General features: G+C 48.1%; 1 protein-coding gene across 4 annotated transcripts in view; it reads right to left on the bottom strand.

Annotated features, from left to right (window-relative positions):
- Lrrk (Leucine-rich repeat kinase) overlaps positions 1 to 15845 on the bottom strand; it is a 72408-nt gene that overhangs the window by 17322 nt on the left and 39241 nt on the right. For 2 of the 4 annotated variants that reach the window (XM_089572137.1, XM_089572139.1), the window contains 8 exons: positions 14448 to 14687; positions 12560 to 12691; positions 10592 to 11001; positions 9648 to 9798; positions 7358 to 7471; positions 5268 to 5612; positions 4114 to 4362; positions 953 to 1075 (listed from right to left, as the gene is read on the bottom strand). In XM_089572137.1, coding sequence (XP_089428263.1) covers positions 953 to 1075; positions 4114 to 4362; positions 5268 to 5612; positions 7358 to 7471; positions 9648 to 9798; positions 10592 to 11001; positions 12560 to 12691; positions 14448 to 14687 — 1764 coding nt within the window. The remainder of the gene's footprint in view (positions 1 to 952; positions 1076 to 4113; positions 4363 to 5267; positions 5613 to 7357; positions 7472 to 9647; positions 9799 to 10591; positions 11002 to 12559; positions 12692 to 14447; positions 14688 to 15845) is intronic. The other 2 variants (XM_089572138.1, XM_089572140.1) reach the window with 1 other exon arrangement.

A 15845-nucleotide genomic window follows, 5' to 3' on the forward strand; every position in this document is an offset into this window, starting at 1 on the left:
AAATAAAAGGCGGGAGCCGGACGTTAATTCGATTTAATTAAGGAAATCGGCCGCACAGGGCAATAAATCGAAGTTTCTAAGAATGCTGGGAACGTGTGGATTGAGTTGCCGCAGCAAAAAGACAAGTTCAGACTCCTCTTCACTGCACCTTTAAGACAAACTTTTGCGGCAACCACAAAGCACGGCTACCCCGTGCAACATTACCCATGGGCAACATTACCCACGGCACTGTCAAGGAAAGAAAAATTATAATGATAAAATATTTCTACGCTAGAAAGCACACCTTCACGCAAAACTACGCGGAAGCCTTCTTGAGGGAGTGCACTATCTTGGGGAAAAAGCCTTTTTGCTGGTGTGGAAGAGGCGGGACAGCTTTGTGCCTATGTCGGCGCAGAGACATGAGGCATGGCACGCACGTCACATGCCATGCGTTGCCTCCGACAGACTTAAAGGCATGTCGGCATAGAGTGCACCCGCTCGTTGGCTTAGTGATAAAGACTCTGGGACCGCATTTTCAAGTGACGCGGCAACGCTACACGCATTGATGCGGCGCAGAGATGGCCGGATATCAGCACTGCAAGCATTGCCTGCCACACTAAGAGCAGTCGTGGGAGACAGTAAGAAAAAAAAATAGAAGACGGTGAAAAACGAAAACCAGACAAATGCCATTTTCAAGTTGGCCAACGTGAGCTTGTTCGAAGTTCTCAGTTTTCAGCTCACTTCATGCATGCATGTTCCATTTACAACTTTTCTCTCACTGCAAGGCCTGCCATTCTACTCACTGTTTTCTTGTAACATATGTTTGAACACATCTAGCCCGCCCACGTCTTTTTTGCACTTCAGTTAAGACGACCGTCTGATCAAAGGTGCCTCATTATTTCTAAGCCATATGGTAGATTTTACGAGAGGTGCTACTCTGGATCATTTTCAGAAGATGGTGTGAAACACATACCCTGCGTGTAAGCACAGGTCGTCCTCCATCCAGGATGTGGTCCTTTACACAATCCTGGCCTTCGAAGGGCAGTCGCAGTGTCAGCAGCTCGTACATGAACATGCCGTACGAGAAGCAATCGACCTGCACACACAGTGGAATCACAGATGTCTCAGATATCCGTGGTATAGCGGCTGCTCTAAGTGCCGTGCCACAATAGGCGTGTAATCGGTGACATCACCCGTGAAAGCTGATGCAACGATAATGAGGTTAACAGCAACCACCGTCACTGCTATTGGCAAACATTAACACTGGATAACGAAGTTCTCAGAAAACTCTCGGAGAACCCAGAGTTCTAACAGACCTCTGTAACAATAAGTTCAAATGCCGAGTACCGCTCTGTTTTCCCTGCTCCTACAATTTTATGCCATTAGTGCAATTAATGAATTGCAAAAGGATTCATTAAAGCACACAAAAGAGCAATCTTGTGAGAACAGAGACACACGACATGAGTGATGAAATGCGTTTTTTTTTAAGTGGCTGCGATAGCATGCTCTTCCACTAGTACTTTAGTAAATACTAATGTTTTCTAATCAATTAGCTTTAAGCGATAACATATTCAGTATTCTAAATTGATCAACACCAGAAAATAAATAAATTAATTAAAAAAAAACCCTGTGCCCCTTGGTTTCTGTGGCTGTTGGCTTCTCTTATATTTATAACGAGCCCCTCATGCCCCTTCGCTTGTTTGCTGAATTGCTTAGCGAGGGCCTCGGTTCTGGCAGCTTTGACGCCATAGGAAGCATAAGAGGGTTCTCACGCAGCTTCCACCTTCTCCGTTCGATGACGTTCTACGTCACACCTGCGGTAAGTCAGGACGTTCCACGTCCGCCGCTTATGAACGTGGGTGGCGCTGATGAACACTCTCAAGGTTAGGTTACATGTAAACATAAATACCCCCGAAAGCAGAAGATTTGACAGCCGTCGCCGTAGCTCAGCGGTAGAGCACCGGACGCGTAATTCGGAGGTCGTGGGTTCGGATCCCACCGGCGGCATGTGGTTATTTTTTTTTCTGCTTTTCTAATCAATTAGCTTTAAGCGGTAACATATTCAGTAATATTCTAAATTGATCAACACCACAAAATAAATAAATTAATTAAAAAAAAAACCCTGTGCCCCTTGGTTTCTATGGCCGTTGGCTTCTCTAATGTTTCTACAAGTTCATTTCAAAGGCTACATTGAAAATTCTATTCACTACAGCAATTGTGCAGAGCAGCTGGGCTGAAAGCAGGACCTGTAGTATTCTGAAAGTGTTTGTTAAGTGAATGTGTCCAAATAGGCATGCCTCAAATAGGGCACATTCGTTCCAGAAAACCGCAAACGCGGCCGCGACTATCTCGGGACATGTTAGTTGCATGGAAACTGCCATTGCCTTTATATCAAACATACCTACCAGTTTCTTTTCTCACATGCTTCAAAGGGATAGCCTAGTGCCAGAAACTGCCACAAAAATATTGGCATTATCTTGTAGATCCTCCCTTGTGATAACAGCGAGGGCATAGCTCACTGTTTTTTGGTAGGAATTTCTATTTTAAACTGGCAAAGGTAGTCAGGCCACAGCCGACAGTTGTGGTTTGCAGTTCGCCATGTAGCAAAGCTATGCCTGCTGGAGTGGATACCTATATGCTGTATTTACTCGCATATATTGCACACATTTTTTTCCTCCAATTCAGTTATCAAAGAGGGGGTGCGCAAAGTACGCAGAAGTTTCGCACGTCCTAAAAAAACCTACAAAGGTGGTAACGCTCAATGTATACGGTATATCACTGCATATAAGTTGACCCTGCAACTCACACCCCTCACTGGCCAAAAAAAGTTGACTACAAATATTAGTCGACGCCAAATACCAAGGAAAAGTGACATTCCCATAGTGAAAAATTACATTTCAAATTGTTCTGCCGTATTTTTCAGCACCATCGCTGGGAATATCTTTATTTGGGCAAGGAACATTCAATTGACGCAAAAAAAAAAGAAATACTATGGTCGATAAAAGTGATTAGGCTGTACGTTTCATACAAATCATGAGTATATATAGTGCAAGTTATGCAGCATTGCTTTTCTTTTTCATTACAATTACTAAGGCAATGTCAAGTGCATTTTCAGCAGAAGTGATAGAACAAAAAAGATAGATAAGTTGTCACAAAGCTGTCACCCCCACATTTGGGGCTCCGACCAATCGGTACAGATCAAAATGAACATGTACACTTCCAGAATATTGTAACGTGGCAGCCAGCCGAAGAATGAGGCGTGATGAACCATGAACGAGAGATGATTTAATGGCTGCTGGCCTAGCTCAAGCGCTCCGTCCCGCGCCACTGCCAGCTTCTTCGTCTTCGTCACACTTCCCGGGGCCACCGAGCGATCGTCCCGATCGGTGACAGAGACGCGCAAAATGGTGATGAGCTTCAGAGGATGGTGGGACGGAAAGGAGAAAGTGGTGAGGTGCTGGCCGCCACAGTGGATGAGATGATTGAAGGATGAGTCCCGGTCCACGAAGCATCCGGGCCGGAGGGTGCCAGGAGCTGACGGCCAAGGTCTGTGGACGCACCGGACGGCAGGGGCAGAGAGGCGGTGTCTTCACGTGTGGGTCTTGGGTCGGTCGGGTCTCGGGTCGGTCGGGTCTCGGGTCGGTCGGGTCTTGGGTCGTCGTGTCTTGTGGTCCGGGCGGGGGACGGGCCTGGGGTGAGCGGCGAGGTCGGTTCAGGTCGGGCGGGCTGGGGCATGGCTGGGCGGCGTGGACCAGGCACTCACGGCCGACGTCCACGACAGGCGCAGGACCCCGAAGCTCCAGGACCAGGATGGCGATGAAGGGACCCCAGCACCTCACACCAAATGTAACGTGGCGGCCAGCCGAAGAATGAGGCGTGATGAACCATGAACAAGAGATGATTTAATGGCTGCTGGCCTAGCGCGAGCGCTCCGTCTTGCGCGACTGCCAGCTTCGTCGTCTTCGTCACAATATGGGCCTAGCTTCCCAGTGATTTTTACTAGGTAACCTGGCACTCTGGACAAAATCTACATGGGGACATCCGAAAAGGAATTCAAAATAAAATATCCCAGCGTGTCAAGAACGCTACTATAACAATGCGCTTGAAAATAAGGTGGTAAGCAGGAGCCCCTGCCTTTTCTGTGTACTCCTCCTCGCCGTTGTGCCGCATTATCTCGGGCGCCATGAAGCCCTCAGTGCCACCGAAGCCCTTGGTGCCTGTGGGCAGGGCAGCACGGCTGATGCCATAGTCTGCCAGCCGCACCTGCACGGGGCCCCCGTCCGGCTCCCCCGGCAATGGCAAAGCCCACACCAGCACATTTTCAGACTTGAGGTCTCGATATATTATGTGCTGCTGGTGTAGGTACTCCAGGGCACGCGCCACCTGCAGCAAAGGACAGTGCCCAAGCATGGTCATTCTCCATCACAATCATCATCATCACTACCGTCATCATCATCAGCCTGACTACACCCACTGCAGGGCAAAGGCCTCTCCCATGTCTCTCCAACTAACCCTGTCCTTCGCCAGGTTGTAGCCACCGTACTCCCGCAAACTTCTTAATCTCGTCCGTCCACCTAACTTTCTGCCGCCCCCTGCTATGCCTGCCTTCTCTTTTCCTGCTAAACAAAAGAAAAGAAACAGCTGTCCATCCTGCAGGTATGAATCACCAGTTTCCACTAAGCTGCCATTTCATGCTTACCCCAAGCTTGAACAAAAATGGCTGTGGCTTAGCTTGGTTAAGCCCGGTAATTGCGAAAGCAATATCCGTACCTACGCCATGGTACAGCTGGTAGTGTAGCTGGTGGTGGTGCTTGTGGTTAGACTTGTGATGATGCATCGGTTATACAACCCAATCCAATCCCATCCAATCCATTACAATGCAATCCAATTCAATCCACTCCAATCCAATGTAATCTACTCTAATCTAATGTAATGTAATCTAATCCAATCCAGTCCAATCTAATCCAATCAAGCTCAAATGAAGGTCAATGGTGGTCACCGCCGCGGCACGATGGTGGTCACCGCCGCGGCACGGCAAAGGCATGAAAGTGCAAGTAGTATTGCTTTCGCAATATCCGTAGCTACGCCATGGTTCAGCTAGTAGTGTAGCTGGTGGCGGTGCTTGTGGTTAGACTTGTGGTGATGCATCGCTTATACAATCCAATCCAATCCAATCCAATCCAATATGCTAATTTGGTAGCTACCGGCCTCGCTACGCGACGGGCTGAAAGTGCAACTAGTATTGCTTTCGCAATAAAAGATACCTAGGCCCTGCTGTCCTTTCTTACCTGCAGCAGAACCCTCTGGAGTGCGCCCGGAGGCAAGTGTGCTCCCGAGCGCCGAAAGTCGGCAAGCAGGGCGTCCAGGGCACCACGTGGTGCAAGCTGCAGCACAAGTGCCAGCGGCCGGGGGCAGACCCCCCGCAGTGCCACCACGTGCGGGTGGCGCACGCTCAGCAGGATGCTCAGCTCTTGCCGCGCCGTGCAGTAGGCCTTGCAGGCATACTGCAGTGGCTCTCGCTGCCACTGCGCACGTGCGGCCTTGTAGGCAACCTGGTCTGAGGGCCTCGCGCCGTAGCCGGGTTCTACGGGCTGAAGCATTTTCATGGCAACCTCGGTGAACTTGCCTGAGCCCTGGGGGGAAAGTGAAGACAGCGATGCCATGAGAATTCACTCGGACTATGATGTGAGAATGTACTATCGCGCTCAATATGACTTGCAACACACGAGCGTGTGGCCGCAGCGCTTTCCGGACGCATGGTGGCGCCAACAAGTGGCATGCTTGAAAACAAAGTGGAAAGGATTCTGCTGTTCCATCAGTCTGCCGCATCCCCCGCGTCGTCTGCTCTGCGCAATGTGAGATCTACTGCAATATGCACCTTGCATTGCCACACAAATGTCACCGTGCTAGCGTTGGCGATGCGATAACGCTACGCTTCCTTCAAGACCAGATGACATAGGGGAGAAAGGTCACTGCTGGAACAGCAAAATCCTTTCCCTTTCGTTTTCAAGCGCGTTGCTTGCCGGCCCCACCAAGCTTCCGGTAAGCGCTCCGGCCACGCTGCCGGGCGTTGTAAGTCATATTGAGCACGATAGTACAGAACCAGGTGAAGTCCTTATTACAGTGAGCACAAATAGACAAGCAGACGACAGACAGTCACAAATTAAGAGAAAGAAAGAGGAAAAGAAAAAGCACTGGTGAAGGCTCATATACTAGTTAGTGGCATGGCATCTGGTGTCATCAAATACAAGCTTCCTTCACAGGCACTTTAAAATAGCAAACCCAACTACTGAGGATGTTTTGAGGTGGCTGCACATTGATAGAAAAGTATTCCTCAAATGGCCTTCAGTATAAATTGCTACCATTTAAAAAGCACAAGTGCATGCAAACAGTTGTCCTTATAGCCTCCAGATGGTGCCAATGTGAAGAGCGTCAAGACACTTTGCAACACTACTGTGCTGCACCAGAGGCGGAAACTTGTAATTTCATCTATTCTAGCTGTATGGCATAAAAAAATTACTTCAGTATTTAATCACTTAGCGTTAACAAACTTTCTTCAGTTCCTGCACTAAAAAAAGTCTTGCAACCAAAGGAAAGCTATATGATCACTCAACTTACTTGGTATATCTTGCACAATTTCTTTTTAACGTTAAGAAAGCATAGCACATGCTGTTACACTTATGACAATTAAAGACTGTCACCTATGCTTTGCGCTCGTCTATATAAAATTTTCATCACAGTAATGAGACTACATTTCATTCAGAGTGAAGTATATCCATTACTATGCCTCCTGCATATGGATTCAATGCAGGATAGTACATCTGCTGTCATAAGCATGTGGAACATGATTGTGGTGAGGAATTTTACTTTCTTTGCCCCCAGGCCCACTGCTTGATATTTAATGACGCACCATGTAACCCAGATACCCAGAGTTTGACTGCATATATTGATTCCATGTCAGCTATTTGTGCTAATATTGTTACGGTGCATATTTGCTAGGCGAAGATGACGTTGTTTGAACGCTCGGCAGTGGACGACGATGAGGACGTGGCAGTTTGTGCTGGAGTGATTTGGCTCAGTATGCCTTCTGACTGTGGCCTGTCCCGTCTGCTGCTGGGCTAACCCCCCGTAATATTCCATCAATTTCTGACCGTAGGAGAACTTGAGAGGTCCTAAAGTTGGCGAAAGCTCAGCTGAAAATAAGCTCTAGATGTTGCTACTAGTACCTTGGCAGGTTTTGGCCAATTGAAAAAGAGAAAATTTGCTCAGCATTTCAGTGAGTTCATAACCACAACTTATATTTTTAATATCATATAGCAACCATGCAGTTTATCCTTGGAGATGAAAGAAAAGGTGGACTGTGTGTTTGCTCCCTCACCCTTTGCTTCATGGTTGCCTTGAAGACAAAGCCAAAGGCACCTCGGCCAAGCATGCGACCACGCCGTATCTGGTCTGGCTGTACCAGGTAGCGATCACCCAAGTCCAGGAAGACCTGCACAAACCACCCAGTAGTAGTGTGAGAGGTGAGAATCACATTTCATTCACAGGCATTTTAAAAACAGTTCGTGACATCAATGCTTGTCTGTCTCAAAGCAGTCGATGTAAATACAACACAGCTTACACGCATACATAGTCTTTTACAAAGAGCATCTAAAGATCAATGTGGCATTTTTGCGTTTCACCTAGTACAGTAGCATGCAGCCAACCACGACTAGAACTGGGGAAGCGACTCATAGCCCTGAGATCTGCGGAAAATTCTCCTTGGCTACTGATTTTCCAGCAGCATTTGAACTCACATTTACTCTTTGGCATCAAAACACACTAAAAAGCTGGCAAAGCAGAAGCTCAAACCTCTGCGTTATCTCTCCCTCTCTTTGGCTATACTAAATTGAACCATCAATAAGCACAAGTAATTTTCCATATGGTCCAATTACTGTAGCCCAGCTCTGTTCAAACAGTTGCAACTATGTTAAATTTTACTCCATACTGTTTGGCAAAGTACTTCAGCACATTTACATCACAAACATGCGTCATTATTTCTAGCACTGAAATAACGCACAATTTAACAAGAACTAGGAAGCAAGGCTTCGTTTCTGAGGCATTTTAGTAGAGATGCAATTTTGCTACACGCATACACTTATTTGCTGGCTTGGCTCTTTGCAATGAAAAGGAAGAAAGGATGTAAAGCTGTAGGCTTGTGTAAATATTCGATTAATTCGAATGTGTGGCATTTTAAATCTCGAAATATTCGTCTCACATGAAGATTTCCGAAATGCTTGCCTTGTGTGGTTTTGGTTCGAAGTACTTCCTGTGGGATGGCATCACGGCATGCGCAGCTAAAAGCAACAGCCGTGCAATAACGCAGTTGCAATTAAGACCAGCTGTCGGAGGGAAGTGGCAATCAAAGGCAATAAAACAACGCAACTTCCACACTTTCCACTCACGTGTAGCCTGCTTGACTAAACAGCAAACCGAACTGCCAACGGTCCTGTAGTTTTGAATCTTGATGCAGCTCACGCTCAAGGGGTTACCAGAAGACATGGAAGTTTGCTGCCGCGCTACCTACTGCTCATCCGGGAAAGTGACCGCCAGCGCAAGAGTCAGTCTGGCATATGGCAGGCAGTTTGAACTGTTTTTTACATGTAGAGCTCTGTGAATCATGGCGGTAACGGGCACTGGCAGAGAGCGCATTATACCCTGTCTACCTCAGACCCTACCTTAAACCTACCTCAGACCCTGCAAATAAGTGGTTTCTGCATAGGTCAACTACCCCAATTTCAAACAGCCATTTTTGCAAAATGTCAACATTTTTCGATTGTAGAATTCCACGGATCACGGCGGGACAGGGCACTGACACAGGGCACGCAATACCCGCAGCTCAAATAGGTCAGCTCTGTGTGCAAGTCAACTTTCCCAATTCTACATGGTTATTTCTGCAAAAGGTCAACAAACCTTCATTGCACTTTTTTTTTTTTCCATGTAATGGTACTGCGGCAAGCACAGCCTCATGGCATACTCAAGCCCAGCACAGCAAGAAAAATCAAAAACACCATGCCAGCCTCATCAAATAAGCAGCAAACTGTGCAATAATGAGGCCACAAATGCATGCTGTTCCACCAACTGACTTCGAATGCAGTCATCTTTATTATCAGCCAGATTACATCTCAGTAGAAAAGTGCCTCAAACAATCATCGCAAATTATCTCTTGTCCTGAACTCGCTGTAAGCCATCTTACCTTAGATTTTTTAATCTCACCTTTCCACCTGGGTTCCGAACCTGCCCCTGGTTACATTTCCTACCTCATGAAATCCACTCTGTGACACTAACAGACCATCTGTTGTCTGTTCTCCATTTTACACTCCTGTCATGAGTCCTTCTAGCCTTGGAGAATCTTAAGATATGCCATTTAATGCCCAACACCTGCTCAAACAGCGCAGCTAAGCTAGCCCGACTAGACAAAATTCATGCGCTAAACGTTGCCTGGTTCAGTTTTCACTGAAAGCGTGCCTGGATCCAAACATTCTTAGCACCCTTCAAGACACCACAAGCCTAGCACAAAGTGTCGCAAAGGCAGTTTGAAGCCGGCCACTGAACCACTCCAGGCAGTGTGAGTGGGTCTGCACTAACAAGCTCCAATTCTAAATAAGGGCAAGTTCGCTCATACACACCGTGTCAGGAGCCAGCTGTGCCAAGCGCAGGTCCCCGTGTATCGGGCATGTCACAGCACCTCGCTCATTGGCTGCGAGAATGCACTCTTCCACTAAGAAGGCGTACGGGCCAGTAATCACCTCATCCACTCCTTCAGCTGATGCAGGGCGGCTGCGGAGACATAAGGAAGGTCAAGACAAAGTCCAACACCAGATCTCCGCTAAGGAAGGAATGGCAATGAGTAGACCACAAAAGCAAAGATTTAAAGTACAAAAACAGCGGATGATCCAGGGCTACCTAAGACTGGTGGCCGTGAGATACCTTTCTGAAGTAAACATGACGATAACCTGATAACACTCCTATGACAACACTCTCTATCCCAACTTGAAACAGTGCTTTCTCATGGGCATACTGGCTCACCCCATTATGTCTGGTCCTCCAAGCACACCTGGAAGCTCTTGTTAAACACAATGAGGGTGTTCTGAATCCTCTGTGCCAGTGTTGGACAACACTTGTTTTAATAATGTCCTAGAATTGAAGTGTCTATCAGAAATCTGATCTGAGTGCAAGCAGTTGGAGACTGGTGGGGGGCACTTCCCCCTCTGGAAAAATGGTTTGGTTTGGTTTATGGGGTTTAACGTCCCAAAGCGACTAAGGCTATGAGAGACGCCGTGGTGAAGGGCTCCGGAAATTTAGACCACCTGGGGTTCTTTAACGTGCACTGACATCGCACAGTACATGAGCCTCTAGAATTTCGCCTCCATCGAAATTCGGCCGCCGCGGCCGGGATCGAACCCGCGTCTTTTGGGTCAGCAGCCAAGCACCATAACCACTGAGCCATCACGGCGGCTCTGGAAAACTGTTGGGGGGCGACCACCCCCTTGTTCCTCCTGTTCTCGAGTCCCTGTTCTACTGTAAATGCTCTGCACATGCTCATTTCCCTGTCAACTTGTCAACTGTTTACCTGTCAACAACGCCGCTATCGGTGCTGGTGCGTGAGGGTGGCCCCGAGGGCGGGGCAGTGATGCAGCCCTGTCCAGTGGCACACTGGGGACAGGGCACCAGGCGGGTGACAAGGAAGCGACCCTGAGAGGTGTGCACAAAGCGGGTGCCCAGTGCGGGGTACCAGTCCTCCAGAAGGGTGTCGACGTGGTCGGCTGCCAGAGCGAGCAGCTGGGTGGCGCTCTCCATGCGCGGCAGCAACACCGCGGGCCCCCACTGCCGCCGCTCGAGCGGAAGCTCTAGGAGGAGAGCCACTGCGCCCTGCGTCTCCACAGGGCTCCAGTGGCCCTCCAGGCGCACACGGGGACGAGCATTCAGCAGGTCGCAGGGGGCGCCACCTGATACTACTTCGCGCACACGAAGCAGAACGGCCTGCGACGGCAATGACGCAAATGAGGAAGTGAATGAGTAACCTGAATAATGTAGAACATAGAAAGAACATAGAACAGGTTACAGTGCTATATATCACAGACTATACTATAAAACAGCAGTCCACAGAAGACTGCGGATATGTGGCTATGTAGAAGGAATCAAAATGCTAGAAACATAACTTCAACGAAACAGAGAGCACATGTAACACATGGCTGATGAGTTAGGCAAAGCAAGCAGTGCGACTGAAAAAGTTAAGCACATTGGCAGAGCCATTAACCCTTTGAGGGTCGAATTATTTTGAAGAAAACTTTCCCAGGTGGTCAAATTACTTTATTGCAGATCTTGAATCTACAAAATGTATATAATCGAGAATAAATAGTAAAAAAAAATTAGGAACAGTACTTTGGTGACAGCATCACTCACAACTGGAAAATGTTCAATAGAATAGAATAGCAACGGTGATAAGCAAGCTAAGAGCAGCACCAATAAAGATAGAAATCAACTTTCGCCACCTCTGCAAAACAGTGCCCACAAAGAGAAAACACGTTTCGTGCGACTCCGTTGCGATCCCGCGGCGGAATCGAAACCGCGCAGGCGCGTTGCCACAGAGGGCGAGAATACCTCGCGAGCAACGGTGATAAGCAAGCTAAGAGCAGCGCCAATAAAGATAGAAATCAACTTCGGCAGCCCCTGCAAGATAGTGCTGACAAAAAGAAAACTCAAATTTCGCGCGACTCCGTTGCGATCACGCGGCAAAACCAAAACTACAAAAGGGGTGTTGCCGCAGTCTGTGCCGCCGCGCTAAAGCTAGACATAAGTTCTGCTTATCTCCATAAGAAGGCAGCACAAAATTCAAACACTTCTTGTAAGTCCTAAGAGGTGGCAGCACCCCCCAGTGAGCATGCATTGCTCTTTTGGCGCAAAATTTCAAACGGAAGATCGAAACCGTACCCATAGGGCAAAGACCTTGCGGGACAGAGAACCGGCGCCGTACATATACGGCAAAAACCTTCAAAGGGTTAACATTTTTTTTTAGAGTGCAGCTCTTAAGCACCCGTTCAAAGCTTGAGCGGTGGTGACAGCCTTGTAACCGACAGAGAGAACAAGGAGCACAGTGGAGGATGAAAGTATGGCAAGAGCAAACAAAGTGCAAGGAGGAAAGTGAAGGAGGAGGATATGATGAAAGCATGAGGAGGAAAGCAGAGGAGGAAGGTATAGCGAAATCATGAGGAGGAAAATGGAAGAAGACGATATGATGGGGGTAGCCAAGAGTGGCGTCTCCCTTTGTCTGCAGGGCTCAGCGGCTGTTGCAAAAAGTGTCAGTCGAGAAAAGCTTCAGAGGCAGTGGCACTAAGTTGTAGGTTCCGCGCTTGGTGAAAACCAAGCACCGCTGCTGTTCGGCATTGAGCGTGCCGTCTCCAATTGCCTACGGTTCAAATACCTCAACTGATGCACCTAAATTTCACATTACTCAGCATCGTAATCGTCCTGTGGATTCTTTTTTTGTTACCTGATGCTTTCATTCTTTTCTATATCACAGTTCCCAACATGTGCCTACCTGTGCGTGCCGCAGCTCAAGCCCAGTCTGCCAGCACAGCCACTCTGCACGTTGGGAGAGGGCAGCTGCAAGGCCCGGGTCTTTCTCCCAGCCCCGAGGTGGGGCCAAGTAGCCCCGAAGTGCTTCCACCACCTGGAAAACAGTGTAGTGTTAGCATCAGGCAGGCAGGCAGCACAGCGAGGCACAAGAATTTCTTGTAAAAATGCTTGTTGGCATGGTAGCAGCTAACTTCCTTCATAATTTAGTCCGTTTGGGGTAAAGCTTGAAACTGTGTATACCTTATAGGTCTCCTCGTGTTTAACACAATACGTATTGCATATTGCTGATCATAAGTTTACGTTTCTTTTTTTTTTTAATTACCTTCCAAAATTGGGGGGTCGACTTATAAAGTTGTAAGGCTGACCTGTATGCGGGGTCAAAAGTATGTATTTACTCGCGTAATGAACCCACCTGCCACTTTTGTCGTCAAGAATTTACTTTCTTTTCTTTAAGTGTTAGCTCTTAGTACATTCCTCAGCTTCATGCTGTCTGCAGTGCAGGCCTTGGCAACATGCCAGAATGCTGTGCGCATATAACATCACGCCATGTTTATCTTTTGACGAAAGCGTCCGTGGGGATGGCGCACTCAGCAAAGTTGGCAGAGCACCAATGCGCTGTGTGTCCTTAGCAGGAGCGCCGGCAGCGCCCTTGGCAGGAACGCTAGGGCCTTGTCTTGGCATGCCAAGCATCACTCGTGCCCCGTGGAAGTTCAGCATTTGAGTGGGTGGCTGCAGCCTTTGCCCAGTCAGCGCTTGCACTGTTGTGCTTGTTTCCGTCTTCATCTTTTTCGCGCTGTTTAAAGCTGCACTGAAGAGGAATCTGAACTCACCTTTTTGCCGCGGGAACTCGATCTACACGTTCTGAGCATTCTTAGAAACTTCGATTTATGGCCCCGTGGGGCCGATTTCCCTAATTAAATCGAACTAACGTCCGGCTCCCGCTTTTTTTTTTTCAAATTCTCCCTCGTACGGTGGGCGGAGTTGACCAACGTGTGGAGTGCCTTTCAGCCAGCGTCGTGGACACTTTTCTTTCTCTTTATTTTGTTTTCTAGGTTTCCGTGAATAAATAGTTTCATTCGCAGATAATATTGCCGCAAAATAAGCCCGCAGATATAAAAATACGTGCGGACTATTTGATTCTACGGACTACTACGTATTACTCCGCCGATGGCAGAGCGGCAAGCTACCACTGGACTGGGTGAAAGGCACTCCACGCGTTATTCAACTCCGCCCACCGAACGGGGGAGAATTCAAATAAAAAAGGCGGGAGTCGGACGTTAATTTGATTTAATTAGGGAAATCGGCCACAGAGGGCAATAAATCGAAGTTTCTAAGAATACTCGGAATGTGCAGATTGAGTTCCCGTGGCAAAAAGACGAGTTCAGATTGCTCTTCAGTGCACCTTTAATATTAGATAACAACCAACTCGCCCAGCTTTCTGTTCTTCTAAATGTGAGAACTAGTGCTTGCGCCATTTCACCAGCACAAATTGCTGTCGCAGAATGCAATATTACACAGGCATGGTAACCGTCGGTGAGTTTTTTATTGCGCAATAAGCGATCACCAAAGCACAAAAAATTTATTGGACCCGTATGGCCAAAACGACAGCGACAACCTTCAAACTAAGATAGACTTGTAGCAACATAGCATAGTGGGCGAGTTGGTATTGCATCTTAAAGGAACGAAACAGTGCAACTAAAACGAAGGACCAAGAAAAAGAGAGACACGAACACGCGCTGTTCATGTCAGTGCGTGTTCGTATCTCTCTTTTTCTTGGTCCTTCGTTTTAGTTGCGCTGTGTCGTTCCTTTAAGATAGACTGCACGTGTACCAGGAGGGCAGCGCCAGTACCTGGTCGTCAGCAAGGAGGCGCGTGATGAGGCGTGCCCAGAAGCCGCTTGGCAGGTAGGACAGCAGCACGAGCCGCTGCACGGCCGGTTGCTCACGGCTCGCAGACAGAATCCGCAAGGTGCAACCACCACTGCCACCCGCCTGTTGGCCACTGGCACTCCCAGCTGCCGAGTTTGCCCGGCTTCCCACCGAGCGCAGGCCCCAGCCACGAGACCGCACGGGCACCTGCAGAGAGGCCCACTGCTCTGCGGTCATCCGGCCCTTGCCACCGATACCGGACAGTTTTCTCACTTACAAGATACTGCAGGCTGCAGCGTGGGCCAAGTAGGAGTGAGGCACCATTTAACACAGTGACATGCGCAATTGAAAACACTGAAAAAAATTGGAGGGGACACTTAAAGGGAAACTGCATAGGTTTTAGAAATCAACGAGCTTAAGAGGGTCGAATGTGTGAAACTTGCAGGTAAAGCATGCGAAGTCTTTTTGGGCTAGCACTTGAAATAGTGAAGTAATCGCCGATTAAAATCCCGATGCCCTTCAAGCTTCTCCGCAGCGCACAACGCCAAGTGGGGGGCGCATGATGACGTCATCGAAGGTATCGGTATACATTTCCAACGCACAAATGCCTGCTTTGAAGGAAAAAAGCAACGCCATCAAAGGCAAACCCTGTCCAGAGTTGTTTGGCTGCGTCTAACGAGTCAGGGCAGGGTGTGGCTGAGGACAGCGATAATTTGAAATCATACCTTCCGTGACGTCACGCTGAACTTTCCTGCACACCTCCAGTGCATTGAGCAGAAGCGCAAAATTCAATCGTCGACTACGTCACTATTTCAAATGCTAGTGCAAAAACACTTGGCACGCTTTACTTACTGCCTATATAGATTTGAATCCTTGAATATCGCGAAATTCTCAAAAAAGTCCTGCAGTCCTGCAAGCTCTGCCTTAAAGGTGCACTGAAGAGGAATCCGAACTCGTCTTTATGCCGCGAGAACTCGATCTACACGTTCCCAGCATTCTTAGAAACTTCGACTTATTGCCCTGTGTGGCCGATTTCCCTAATTAAATCGAATTAACGTCCGGCTCCTGCCTTTATTTTTTGAATTCTCCCTGTACGGTGGGCGGAGTCGACTGATGCGTGGAGTGCCTTTCAGCCAGCTCCGTGGAGGCTTTGCTTTCGCTTTATTTTGTTTTTTAGGTTTCCGTGAATAAATAATTTCATTCACAGATAATATAGCCGCAAAATAGGCCCGCAGGAATAAAAATACGCACGGACTATTTGCTTCTACGGATTACTACGTCGATGGCAGAGCGGCAAGCCGCCACAGGACTGGGTGAAAGGCACTCTACGCGTTGGTCGACTCCGCCCACCGTGCGGGGAGAATTAAAATAAAAAAGGCG

The sequence above is a fragment of the Amblyomma mixtum genome, chromosome 2 (assembly GCF_055824585.1).
Source record: "Amblyomma mixtum isolate Tamu chromosome 2, ASM5582458v1, whole genome shotgun sequence".
NCBI classification, from domain to species: domain Eukaryota; kingdom Metazoa; phylum Arthropoda; class Arachnida; order Ixodida; family Ixodidae; genus Amblyomma; species Amblyomma mixtum.